Source organism: Pygocentrus nattereri, chromosome 8 (assembly GCF_015220715.1).
Source record: "Pygocentrus nattereri isolate fPygNat1 chromosome 8, fPygNat1.pri, whole genome shotgun sequence".
Taxonomy (NCBI): Eukaryota; Metazoa; Chordata; class Actinopteri; order Characiformes; family Serrasalmidae; genus Pygocentrus; species Pygocentrus nattereri.
The window spans coordinates 27337276-27349886 of NC_051218.1; the positions used below are offsets into that span (position 1 = coordinate 27337276).

Here is a 12611-nt window from a genome sequence, read left to right on the forward strand (position 1 = left end):
TTCAACAAAATTTCTATTGATCAGCTGAACAGGAAAAATTTAGTCAGTATTTGTAGAATATTGTAGAGAGAATTTACATTTTGTTTGCCTGTGCTGTCAATTTAGTGTTAAAACATTTTTCACATAATATGCCTCCTACTTCAACTGTTAGGATGGTCCTGTCTAATGTACTGTCTGTTTAGAACAGGTATTTGCAAAAGCTGGCCTCAGCCTCAGAATGAGGCTAAAGAAAAGTAACTTGGTTGAGGGCCAGAGCATTTTTGAGTGTATATGTGGGTTGCTTTTAGGTAGGAGACTGCGGTCACTGCCTCTTTTAGAATACACCTCTGTGGTGATTTGAGTGCATGCCTGATTTAGTTTGGTGATGCAACATGTCAAAGAGATACTGCTGTGTGGAAATTCATTTTTTTCATGTCATGAAATTTTATGAAAGGGTTCGAATTAGATTGATATCAGTGTGAATGTAGTTTATGGAGTTGCCACTATGAATCATGTTAACTTGTATAACAAATTTAGTGCAGCCATAAGTATTTGAAGTATATTTGCAGCTATATTGGATGAACCATATAGCAGTCACTTCTCTTTTAATTGTCCCATTTTGAGTAACCAAAGTAAGCAAATGATACTAATTGTGGCTTGTTTCTTGCCCAAGAAAGGGTCTACATTTACATTTACATTTACGGCATTTTGCTGACGCTCTTATCCAGAGCGACTTACAATTAGGTCATTTTACACAGGAAGGCAAAGGTGGTGTTAGGAGTCTTGCCCAAGGACCCTTATTGGTATAGTGTAGGGTACTTGCCCTGCTGGGGGATTGAACCCCAGTCTACAGCGTAGAAGGCAAAGGTGTTAACCACTACACTAACCAACCACCATCTAGCATTGATTCTAGGTGTAGCATTTCCACCTGCATTCTGTTGCTGTCCCTGAATATGAAAACTAAAGAAGGGTTTGTACCATGAAGGCAGGTCATCGTGAAAATGAAAAATAATAGACCGGTAGCGACAAGGACTACTATAAAGAGGAGGAAAACAGCAGTGAGACCTTTACCATTGACAGTCTCCTCTAGAGAATTAGAACGACAGTTCTTTTGTTTTTGCCATACACTGAAGCCATGTAGGTTTGAGGTCAAAAGATAAACTGTTAAACAACTTGGAGCACAGCATCTTTTGTTTGAACCCCAACAATTTTTTTAAGCGAACAAAAAAATGAAATGTTTCTTGTTGCCCAGGTGTGCCCTGTTAGATTGTTCACACAGTAAATAGCTCTGCATGTCTACTCTTGGTTTGAGCCCTGGATTTTGCCTAGAAAGACTGCATTTGTTGTTAAAATGGATAGCACAACATGAAGACCAGGGAGCTGGCTAAGGGTGGAAAGCAAGCCATTTTGAAGCTGGGAAATGAGGGAAAATTGATCAGAGCCATTGCACACGCATTAGGCATAGCAAATGCAACAATGTAGAACATTGTGGAAAAAGAAAGAAACCACTTGTGTTCTAGCAGCCAGACATTGAACATATGTCGGTCAAGGATAACAGCATTTGATAACAGAAACATTGTGAAAGCTGTGGAGAAAGCCCAAAATGACAGTGGCATTGCCAACAAGCTTCACCAGGCAGGGGTAAAGATATCACAATCCACTGTTTGATGAAGACTTTGAGAGCAGAAATATAGGGGCTATACCTCAAGGCACAAACCACCAGTGTGGAAATCCAAACATACAAGCTCTTCAGACAAGCACAGTGGAGGTAGTATCATGGCTTGGGCTTGCATGGCTGCTTCTGGAACAGGCTCACTAATCTTTATTACTGATATAGTTCACGATGGTAGCAGCAGAATTAATTCAGAAGTGTATAGGAAGATTCTGTCTGCTAATTTACAGAGAAATTAATCCAATCTAACCAGGAGGTATGTCTTCAAGCAGCAAACCAAATGACCTAAAACACATTTGACTTCATTATGGGAAATAAGTGGAAGGTTTTAGAATGGCCAAGTTAATCGCCAGACCGTAACTCAGTTGAGCATGTATTTTACCCTCAAAGAGGAGAACTGAACAACAACTGAGAGACACTGCAGTAAAAGCCTGAAAAGCTTTGCAGAAGAAGAATGCAACGTTTTGGTGATTTAATTGGGTCATTGGCTTCATGCAGTTATTGCAAGCAAGTGATACACAATAGAATTATTGACTTTTATTTACTAAAAGACTGTCAAGACATGGAAATTGTGTGGTCTGCCACCAAAGATGCCACATTCTAAGTTTTTTGTACACATCTAGATGTAAATATAGAGAAATAAAACTGAAATTCTGATCTACCATCTGGTATTTATCTTTAGATCTCAAACCCAAATGTCTTCAGTGTAAAGCAAAAAAACAAGATATGGTCTTGCTATTTCAGTACATTTTGAGGAGACTGTATAAGCCTTGAAAACATGAAATTGTTTGATGTTAAAAGGTAATGTACTGTACTGTACTGTACTGTACTTGGGGATACTGAGTAACTGCTTACAAAATGACAGAACAAAGAATTTATGGACAAAGGAAAAGGACCTGCTCAGGATCCACGTCAGATCATTTCTGTGGATTTGGCTGGGTATTGTTCAGAATGTTTTGATACAAATTACTGCACAATTAGTTTTTGTGTGTGTTATGCTTTGTCATTTTACATTGACCTTCGAATAAATATGTTACACACAAAACCTACAACGTACTAAAGGAAATACACCTTTTACTATTTATAAAATCTCAGTTCAGTAGGACAAAACTGAGCAGACGATTTTGATTCGATTAATCAAGAAGGGCTGATGTTAATAGCATGCATTCAGAACGTAAATTAAGCAGTCATTCATGTGTCAACGTGAACTTATTGCCTATTGGCTCACATGCTGATAACACTTGGATATTGAAATTTGGTGAATGACATGACATTTTTTGATACTCTAAGTAATTCCGATTATACCTTAAAAGTTCTGAATTTGGGTACCCAGCGCTGTCTATGAAAGATGGTGGTATAGGCATGTGTGGCTACACATGGAACTCACTCCTTTGTCTTAACTTGACTGACAGTGGAGGCAGCTAGCTGATTTCTGAAATGTACACAAGCATCTTAACTGCTCAAACCTAATTCTTCAAAACACAGTCGATGGCTTGTAGCATTTTAATTAAAGCAGTTAGATTTTTTTCAGGTGCAAAACATGGAAGGTTCTTGGGTGTCCACTTCAGTCCCCTGCATTGATCCATGCATGGATTTTTATTTGTGGAAAACAGACTGAAGGCAAAGTTAACAGAAACCGCAAATAACTGCTTTACAGACTTAGCAGAGCATCACCAGGGAAGATACACAGCATGTATGGGACACCTAATATGGCTTTTTATTTCATTTTTATTATAAAGTACAGAATGTGTATTAAAAGAGCTGTAATTCCTATTTGATATGCTTAGTATAGTGTATGTAAATACAGTTGAAGTAATGCTGACATTCTACATAACCTGGTAGTCACTGTAATCATAATCATAAAAACTGTCCCTTATCTAGTTGCTTTCATGCTACACTGTATAAAGATTGCATGATACAGTTAAATCATGAAATGGAAATCTTTCACATTTAATATGTATATGTCCTTCGTCAGGTCTAATCCAGTATCACGAGAGCAACAATCATTTTTAAGAACGAAAGTGAACTTGCAAAGGTGTTTGCAAATTTGTGTTGTAAATACCATCAGATGCATCGAATGGGTTTAGAGTGAGGTGATCTATGTTTTCTGTGGTTAAAAGACCTGGTATAGTGGGAGGTTTTGTGGAAATACGTTTATGAGATACTCTGTGAGGCTTCATTGTGATTTACCTTTTATGACAGTAAGTGTTGCATAATTGATGTGGCCTGTTATTTGCTACAGATGCACAGTGGAACTGCACAGTTCTCTGATGTGTATGAACTGAAGGAGGACATTGGAGTGGGCTCCTACTCCATATGCAAACGCTGCATCCACAGAGTCACCACCATGGAGTTTGCTGTCAAGGTGAGAGATGCCACAATACGAAACACAAGATCTTTCTAAATGGGACACTGATCAAAGTAAATGCAAAGATTAAGCATTTATTAGTCATAGCCAGTAGAGGGCAGTAAAATGCCAGCAAAGTTCTGTGTGATCAGTTTGTTACATGCTGCTCCAGCTCTTATAATGCTGTTCAAAAATGTAAAAAAAAAAAAAAAAAATTACCATCATTACAAAAAAAAATTAAAGAGGGTACAAAAGTTCAAAACAGTTGTTTTTTTTATTGTAATAAACTGTCTTAGACAGTGATCTAAACAAGTCACCATACAGTCTTGGTTCAAATTGAATATAATTTAATTGACTGCATTTAGAACATTCATTTTTGTATAACTTGTAGTGTAGGTCACATTTTAGTTGTTATACTGATGTATTTCTCTGGCCCTCACTCGTCTTAGATTATTGACAAAAGCAAGCGGGACCCATCAGAGGAGATAGAGATTCTCATGCGGTACGGGCAGCACCCAAACATCATCACACTGAAAGATGTGAGTCTCTGTCCCCACTTCACCTCTACAGGTCTAATCTGTGTAGATCTGTCTGTGTGTACCAGAGCAAGACTGAGACTACTGTTGTGTTACCTGTTTCTTTGTGTCCCAGGTGTACGATGAGGGGAGATTTGTTTATCTGGTGACAGAGTTGATGAAGGGAGGGGAGCTGCTAGATAGGATTCTCAGACAGAAGTTCTTCTCAGAACGAGAGGCTAGTGCTGTCCTCTATACCATCACCAAAACAGTGGACTACCTGCACTGCCAAGGGGTGAGACACATACAGAATTAGCAATAAGCATGACTGCATTCCAGAACACAAAAGAATCATACTTGCGCATATTATCAGATTCCTTAGTATGGACATAATATTACTGTTAGGGTCTTAATATGGGCTGATGATGATGTCATGGATTCATTGATAAGGACACTAATAAAGCCATGAACATGGTTAAAATAACAGACATATGTGCAATACATCTAAAACTAACTCTTAGCATGTGGATAATGTGCTATAATGCAAAAAGCCTATGAAGTGAACTGATGAAAAAAATTACAAAATTAACAGTAACCAACAAGGACACTAAGAGTGCTGTTAGGCCCTCAAACCTCACGCAATAATATTTGTTATTTATGAGTTCTCCTACATTGTTTTTTTTCTGTAGTTTTTAAAGTTTAATAAATGACATTTGAAGACCACCTGTCATATTTGAAAATTCACAGTTGTCAGCCGTATCAGTAAAGCACTCTTTTAATGAAACTCTGAGCCATGTTTAATTTCTTACCGCAATAAAAAGGCTCAGCTGATATCATCAATTAACATTGTCAACTTCAGATGCATAATGGTAAGGTTTCCCTATTCGCTGGGTAGTAATTAACATTACACGTTTTCAGATGCTTTGCAGCCAGTATGATACGAAGATTAGATGGGACTAGCAATTTCAAGCAAATGTTTAAAGTTTTTGCTCTGTGAACAGTCTGTGTAGTCTATGTAGACTTCATTGAATCTATGTTCAGTCTACTTACACTGGACATATGTGTAATAAACAAGCAGGTTGTTTTTTTTTTTGTCTATTATTTCTGTCTCCCCTAACCAGGTGGTTCACAGGGACCTAAAGCCCAGCAACATTCTCTACATGGATGATTCAGGGAACCCTGACTCAATCAGAATCTGCGACTTTGGTTTTGCCAAGCAGCTGAGAGGAGACAATGGCCTGTTGCTCACACCCTGCTACACTGCCAACTTTGTGGCGCCTGAGGTGAGACAGTGAAATTGAGGCATGACAAAACTTGCTGTTCGTTATCCTTTGTGTTCTTGTAAAGGTAGGCTATTATTTCCTTCAAAAACTCAAATTTGTTAGTTACAGTGTTAGTCTTCTGTATATGCACCTGCCATGGCTGTTGATAAAGTTGTTAACTGTTTTGCACCGACTTGATACCAATATCAGTTTTAAGTGATTTGTGTTTATAGCTAGTCTTGGTGTTTAAAAAAAAAAAAAAAAAAAAGGTCAGCCAAGCATGGCCTGACTTCTTTTGACACAAAGCGTAGGTCAACATACAATGGCGAATATTTGATGCTGTCATACAGATTATTTTCATAGTATTACATTATGTCACAATCAAACTCTTGATTATATTTTTAAGGTGAAGCACTTCACCCCATTCTCAGATCTTAAGTGTAATTATGTTTATTGCTGTATCACTTAGCCTAGTCCATGTACCTACACTGCTTAAACTGCTTCTAGTAACTACTGTCACACTAGGTTTTGGCAGTTTTAGAAGGTATATGTTTTGTTTTGTTTTTCTTTCCATCCTTTATGTATGTGTCTGTGCACGTGGTTTTGTAGGTACTTATGCGGCAGGGTTACGATGCAGCATGTGACATCTGGAGTCTGGGAGTTCTTCTTTACACTATGCTGGCTGGGTGAGTATTCTTAAATCCACACAATGGAAGAGATGCAGTACATGCCATTTTTCTTGGCATAATAAGACGAGCTATTAAAATGAACAGATATCTAATGTACTTTTATGAGCTTTTATTGAAAAATGTTTTACAGTACAGATTTACACATTTTTCTTTAACTGATAATGTGCTAGAGTTCTAGAAATTAATGTGTGAATTTCTTAATATTTAAATTTGACCAGTCCTCTGTATCCGACTGTGCTTGGATGTATTGGAAAGTTATCTACAATAAGTTAGTGATTAACATTCCGCAACAGTTTTAGCTGCTCAAGTAAAGAGAAAGAAATACAAAATAAAGACAAAAAGAATTATTTGTGACCATTTTTTATAGTATATCCAACGATGTGTTGGCAGTTTGGAGAAAGAGGTTTATCAGGGTTTTTGAAAGCTTAAAATGTTACCACATAGAACTGTGTTTAAGCCTAGTGAGAAGCAGCAGAGCAGTGTTACGTATCTCAGTGCTAAAGCTGTTGTGCTGTGCAGGATTGTAAACTATCAAAAACAACTATTTTAATAGGGTCTGGCCTGAAAACAGCAAGCCTGTCCTTTAAACAGCTTTTGGTCTCTGAAGTGCTCCTCAATCAGCTGACAAGTCATGTCATCATTTTAAGTGCATTTGTTTGCAACAACACATAAGAAGCCCATTATTGTACTGTGGCCAGCACAGTGCACAGAAAATACATGTACACTGACTGGCCATGTTGTTAAATACGTCTGCCTTGTATCTACACTGTTTGTCCATTTTATCACATAATTGTGGAACTACACAGTGCACCTATGTAGTAAGTGGACCTTATATTTAATGATTGACCGGTCACTGTGTATTAACAAAACTCTCCATAGAGGTTCAGCAGGTTTTAGCAATCATACTCATGAGCGTGTTTTTTTTTTTCTCCTCCACCTATTATGTAAATACAATTTTTTAATCACTCTGTCTCTGTATGTAGTGCTGACATGTTGAAAATGGCTGGTTTAGACAAATTAAGGCTTATCTGTCTGCTGCATGTTGACCTGTGTAAGACACTGTGTGTGTCTTTAAACCTAGTAGAATTAATGTAAAATAGTCACCACATACTTGGGCATTGACAGCACTGGAAGTGGTCAGTTTGTTGTTATTTCAGGGACTTATTACTTAAATATTTTCAACATTTACACATTTTACATGTTTTACATAGCTTAAAATAGTGTTGATGTTGCTGATCTTAAATGTATTATTTTAATAGCCTTGAGTTTTTGAAGGAATGTCATCATAGAACTATTGATATAAAATGGTACCAGAGTAACGGTTCTAATTTAATATTTGTATAGGTACACACCCTTTGCTAATGGACCTAATGATACCCCAGAAGAGATTCTGTTGCGTATTGGCAGTGGCAAGTTCTCCCTCAGCGGAGGCAATTGGGACACAGTATCGGACTCCTCAAAGGTAGAACTCAAGTCCATTTCCCACTAATGAGTACTTGTAACCCTAATTAAATGGGAATTAAGGGATTTCATTGTTCAATTACAAATTAGAAATGATGTGTAAACCATGTGAATGCCTTCCTCTTGTTCTCATTATTAAAGTGAGGTTGCAGTTGTGTAATGTCAATAGATTTTATTCAGTTTAGTTATGCAGTTGGCTAGTTCAATGTAATCATGTTTATACATGTATAAATACAGGACTTTGAAACTGTAGCAAGTCATTTTGCTAATATGATGATACCAAAATGAGCCTTGCATACCCTCTTGTTGTATTACCCACAGGATCTTTTGTCTCACATGCTTCACGTGGACCCTCATCAGCGTTATTCTGCAGAGCAGGTGCTGAAACACTCGTGGATCGCCTGCCGGGACCAGCTCCCCCACTTTCAGCTTACCCGGCATGACGCACCTCATTTGGTCAAGGTAAACTACAGACAAGTCTAGCAGAAGAGCCTGAGAAAATGCTGTGTTGTAAGTCTTAGTACATGAATTAGGGCCTGACCGATTTAAAAAATATCAGTGATGCAGATGTTAAGAAGCTAAAAATTCTGATACTGTTTATCAGTACAATTTTATATGGATAAAATGTAAACAGACTCCATTAGTTTACTTCAACACTAGCAAGGGTAGTTTCAAAAGTACAATCTGAGAACACTTTCTGCAGAAAGTTTAATTACACTGAATGTGAATAAAAGTTAATTTAGTATTTGACCACTGTGAGTAGTTGAATTATAACTTACTTTAAACAGTGTATTCCATAATGGCTCTTGCCGACAAATTTGTGAGACCAAAATATTAGTCAGTATTATTGGGCAACCAGTATATCACTCTGGTTCTGAGATGAACCTCATGCACAGTCATAAACTTATTTTTATTTGATTTTGCCCCATTTTACATTTTTTGGGGCATTTCTGAGCTTAACAAGGCCATTTTTTGAACCTTAAAATCCTTGAGTTCAGGCATCACCAGTCTTATCTGCAAAGGCTCTGTGCAACTGGTGGCCTGTTACAATTATTAATTGCCTGGTTACAATTATTCAAGCAATTATTTAAATTCTTTTCCACAGTTGTTTTCTTTCACAATTTTGTGTTTGTTATACATGTCATTTATGTGCATTTTCATAGAAATAATAGAAAATAGAAAATCTATCTGTTGGCGCACATCATAGATCTTATGAAAAGAACAAAATTTCTAACTTGTGAATGATGCTAGAGCACTGTTAGAGTTTGAGCTCTAGCTCTTTGTGTTAACAGTTGGGGGTCTAGTAAGTATCAACATATCAACTCATTGAACAAGTAGAATCAGGTATTCTTCTGCTGAACTGGAATAAAAGTCTACAGACTCACTGGCCCTCTGTGTGATATGATTGCTGGCCCCTGCTTTAATGCAGTCAATGCATTGAAATGCACTGTGCAAGCATGGCTGTTTCCTGTAGTTGATAGTTGACATTCACCATAGTTTTTTTTGTATTAGTAGTTGATGTGTTCTCTTTTTGTTACATGTTCCATGCTGCTGCTCCATGTTTCATCCACTCTGTGCCAGTGGACAGTTTAGCCCTAAATTCACATCAACATCAGGGAATGACCCAGACAGAAAATACAGCAATCCATCTGTATTTTATATACCGTCTCTATAGGCTGTATCATGCCTTATGGGGCATTTTTTTCTTCTCATTTTAAAAATGTGTAATTTTTGTAACTTTTGATGATGTTTATTCCAAGCCATGATTAATTTTGGATCCTGAACTCATCGCTCATTTTGGAATTTATTGTGTTAAGAAGTGCCAGGCTAATTATCCCCATTCCTTGCAGGGAGCAATGGCCGCCACATACTCTGCGTTGAACCATAAGACATGCCAGCCAGTTCTGGAACCCGTGGCAGCTTCCAGTTTGGCCCAGCGCAGAAGCATGAAGAAACTGACTTCCACAGACATGTCGTGAACAGAACAGTGTTAACTTCACTGTGCCCCCCCACCCTCTCTGTCTATTTATTTACATTTCCTCCTGTCCCCACCAGCTCCAATGTTTTGGCATTTACCCTGAGCTCCTGCTCCCTGTAATTGGACCTCAAGACACCATGCTTTCACATCAGGGAGGCTGTTTAGCGAGTCGAGAGACTGAGAGACCTCGCGAAAAATGGCTGAAATTCAAATCCAGACAGCTGCAGGGGCTGCAATGACTATTCTTTTCTTTAGTTTTTTCCCTCTTATATGCATTCTCTGAATCTGTCTTTTCTGTCTTCTTTCTCCCTCTCCCTCTCCCCACTCCCCCCTTTTCCCGCGGAGTATGAAAAAAAACACCAGCGTCTATTCTCATTCACTGTGACTGGCCGACCTGAAGCTGCTTTAAGTAAACTGTGTTCCACCTTCTTTTCCCAGTTCGGTAAGCATGTTGCTCGTTCTCCACTCCTCCCCTCCTCCTCTCGCTCAACCCACGCTTTAGGAATTCCCTTCTCCTGTCTCTTGACAATTTATCACCTGGGCTCACCGCCTGGGGAAGGAGCGGGTGGAAGACTCCGGTTTTAAGCCACTTAGCATGCCGCTGATGGAATCATATCAGCGACGGCAGGGGATGAGCCTCGAGTCTGAACCCGTCTGATGTTACCTCAAGAAGCTCAAGAGCGCCGAGCAGAGGCTTCTTTAAGCTTAGAGAGCGTGCGTGTAGAATTCAGCACCAGAGAGATTGTCAGACACACCTGCCAGCTCTCGTCGGACCTGATCAATCCTCGTCTTGTCGAATATATTTAAGCACATTTGCACTGAGGCTCGGCAGGTTGTTGCTTTCGCTCTATGCTCTATTATTTTCTTCCCTGCCCCACTTTTTTCTGTTTTTGCGCTTCAGACCGCCTTTAAAATTTTATTTTTTTTTTGTGTATGAAAATAAGCTAAAGGTAAAAAAACAAACAAAATACTATCAAAGGTCAATGAATGTGGACTAGACTTCATAGTGTTGGGGCGCTCTTTGGATCCAGTGTTAGGGCAGAGGACTGGACCTGCGACCCAAGGACTCATGGGATTGGGGAAGGGAACCCTCTGCTCCAAGAGCGGCTGGATCGAAGAATATATATATATATATATATATATATATATATATATATATATATATATATATAAAATATAAAATCATTTCCATAAATATCTCTACAAAGACATTGTGGAAATTGTATCATATTGTATTTATTTCATTTAATTTTTAAAATTATATTTTTCTTTCAGGTTCTGTATATATTGACATTAAAGATCATTATTGACATGCATTCTGCTTTTTGAGGTCATTTTTTTCTAATTGTTTGTTACAGATTCATTTTTATTACAATTCAGTCATACAAGTCTGACAAAAAATTAGTGAACAGATAACATCGTGATGCAGTATAGATACAGAAGTCTAGTCTTTCTGCAGTTGAGCTGGCATAAAGAATAGAATAAATCATAGTAGATTATAGGGAACAGAATTTATCTCCAGAAGAATCTCAACAATATATAATAGTAAAATTGCCTGTCAACATAGCCTCAAATAAGCCCCAGCTCAGTCTTGCTTTCCCTATATCTAGTACAACAACATAGATACTGGAAAAAAAATTAATAGATACATTTCAGAATTACGTGGCTTTGGCAAATGTTTTTAAGCCGTATCATTAGTGTTCCTTTATTCTATATTTTTGGAGATGTCTCAATTCAGGACTTTTTTCTACATAATCACTAGTAATATGTACTATCACAATTAAAAGCATCATTTAGACAGAGTCGATCTAGGGAACAACCTGTATTTTAAACAGTCTCAACATGCATATAGTTAAGGGACAGTCCTGGTCCATTAGGATTATTACTAATCAAATAAACCTCCAATGTCCCAGAAGCCAGACATTACCCCTAGATGGCAGTGTTTCCCACATTATATAATTGAATGTTTTGAGTTTCTTCGCACATAGCTTAGTACAGTCTCAATGCTCCCAAACTTCTATATTCCACATGGTAGTTTTCCTGTATTCCCCCTTTTTTCTGTGCTAACCAAGTTGGCCTACTGACACTTGCATTTAATTTCAGTCACAGGTTCCTAAGCATTAATAATGTTGGTGGTGTAGTGTTACAGATTTTGTGTGTGTGTGTATGTCGCTGCTGTCAAAACAAAAATGGTAACTTTACAGGGGAAGGAAAAAACATGCTTTACGTTTAATGTAAGTCAGTAGAACCACACTTTTTTCCAAGTAATTTTGGGCCAATTATTTGGAAAAAAAAATTCAAATTATACCAAAAATAGAGAAGAGGTTTTGTTCTAACAACAGCGAGATATATAATTGTGTGTGTGTGTGTGTGTGTGTGTGTGTGTGTGTGTGTGTGTGTGTGTATGTATATGTGTATATATATATATATATATATATATATATATATATATATAATTCTTTTTTGTCTGTTGGTTTTCACAGTAACGGCTTCTTGACAGCTACACATCCTTTCACACCCATAATATTGAATTCTTCTTCTCACAATAGAAATATGAAAATATGAACAGAAACACCTGTGGAAAATACTGTTTATCTGATGGTGACATTTGTGGTGGTCTACCAGGTTTCGCTTGGTTGTACAAGTGCATCATGTTGAATCAAATCCCCTTTAGAGATATCACCTGAAAAAAAGAATAACATTGACCA

General features: G+C 37.7%; 1 protein-coding gene across 1 annotated transcript in view; it reads left to right on the plus strand.

The window, feature by feature from the left end:
* Positions 1-11219, plus strand: part of rps6kal (ribosomal protein S6 kinase a, like) — a 35815-nt gene extending 24596 nt beyond the window's left edge. The window contains exons 15-22 of the mRNA XM_017703722.2: positions 3894-4016; positions 4448-4537; positions 4650-4808; positions 5635-5796; positions 6385-6461; positions 7809-7926; positions 8247-8387; positions 9776-11219. Coding sequence (XP_017559211.1) covers positions 3894-4016; positions 4448-4537; positions 4650-4808; positions 5635-5796; positions 6385-6461; positions 7809-7926; positions 8247-8387; positions 9776-9904 — 999 coding nt within the window. The 3' untranslated portion in view covers positions 9905-11219. The remainder of the gene's footprint in view (positions 1-3893; positions 4017-4447; positions 4538-4649; positions 4809-5634; positions 5797-6384; positions 6462-7808; positions 7927-8246; positions 8388-9775) is intronic.
* Positions 11220-12611: the final 1392 nt, after the last annotated feature.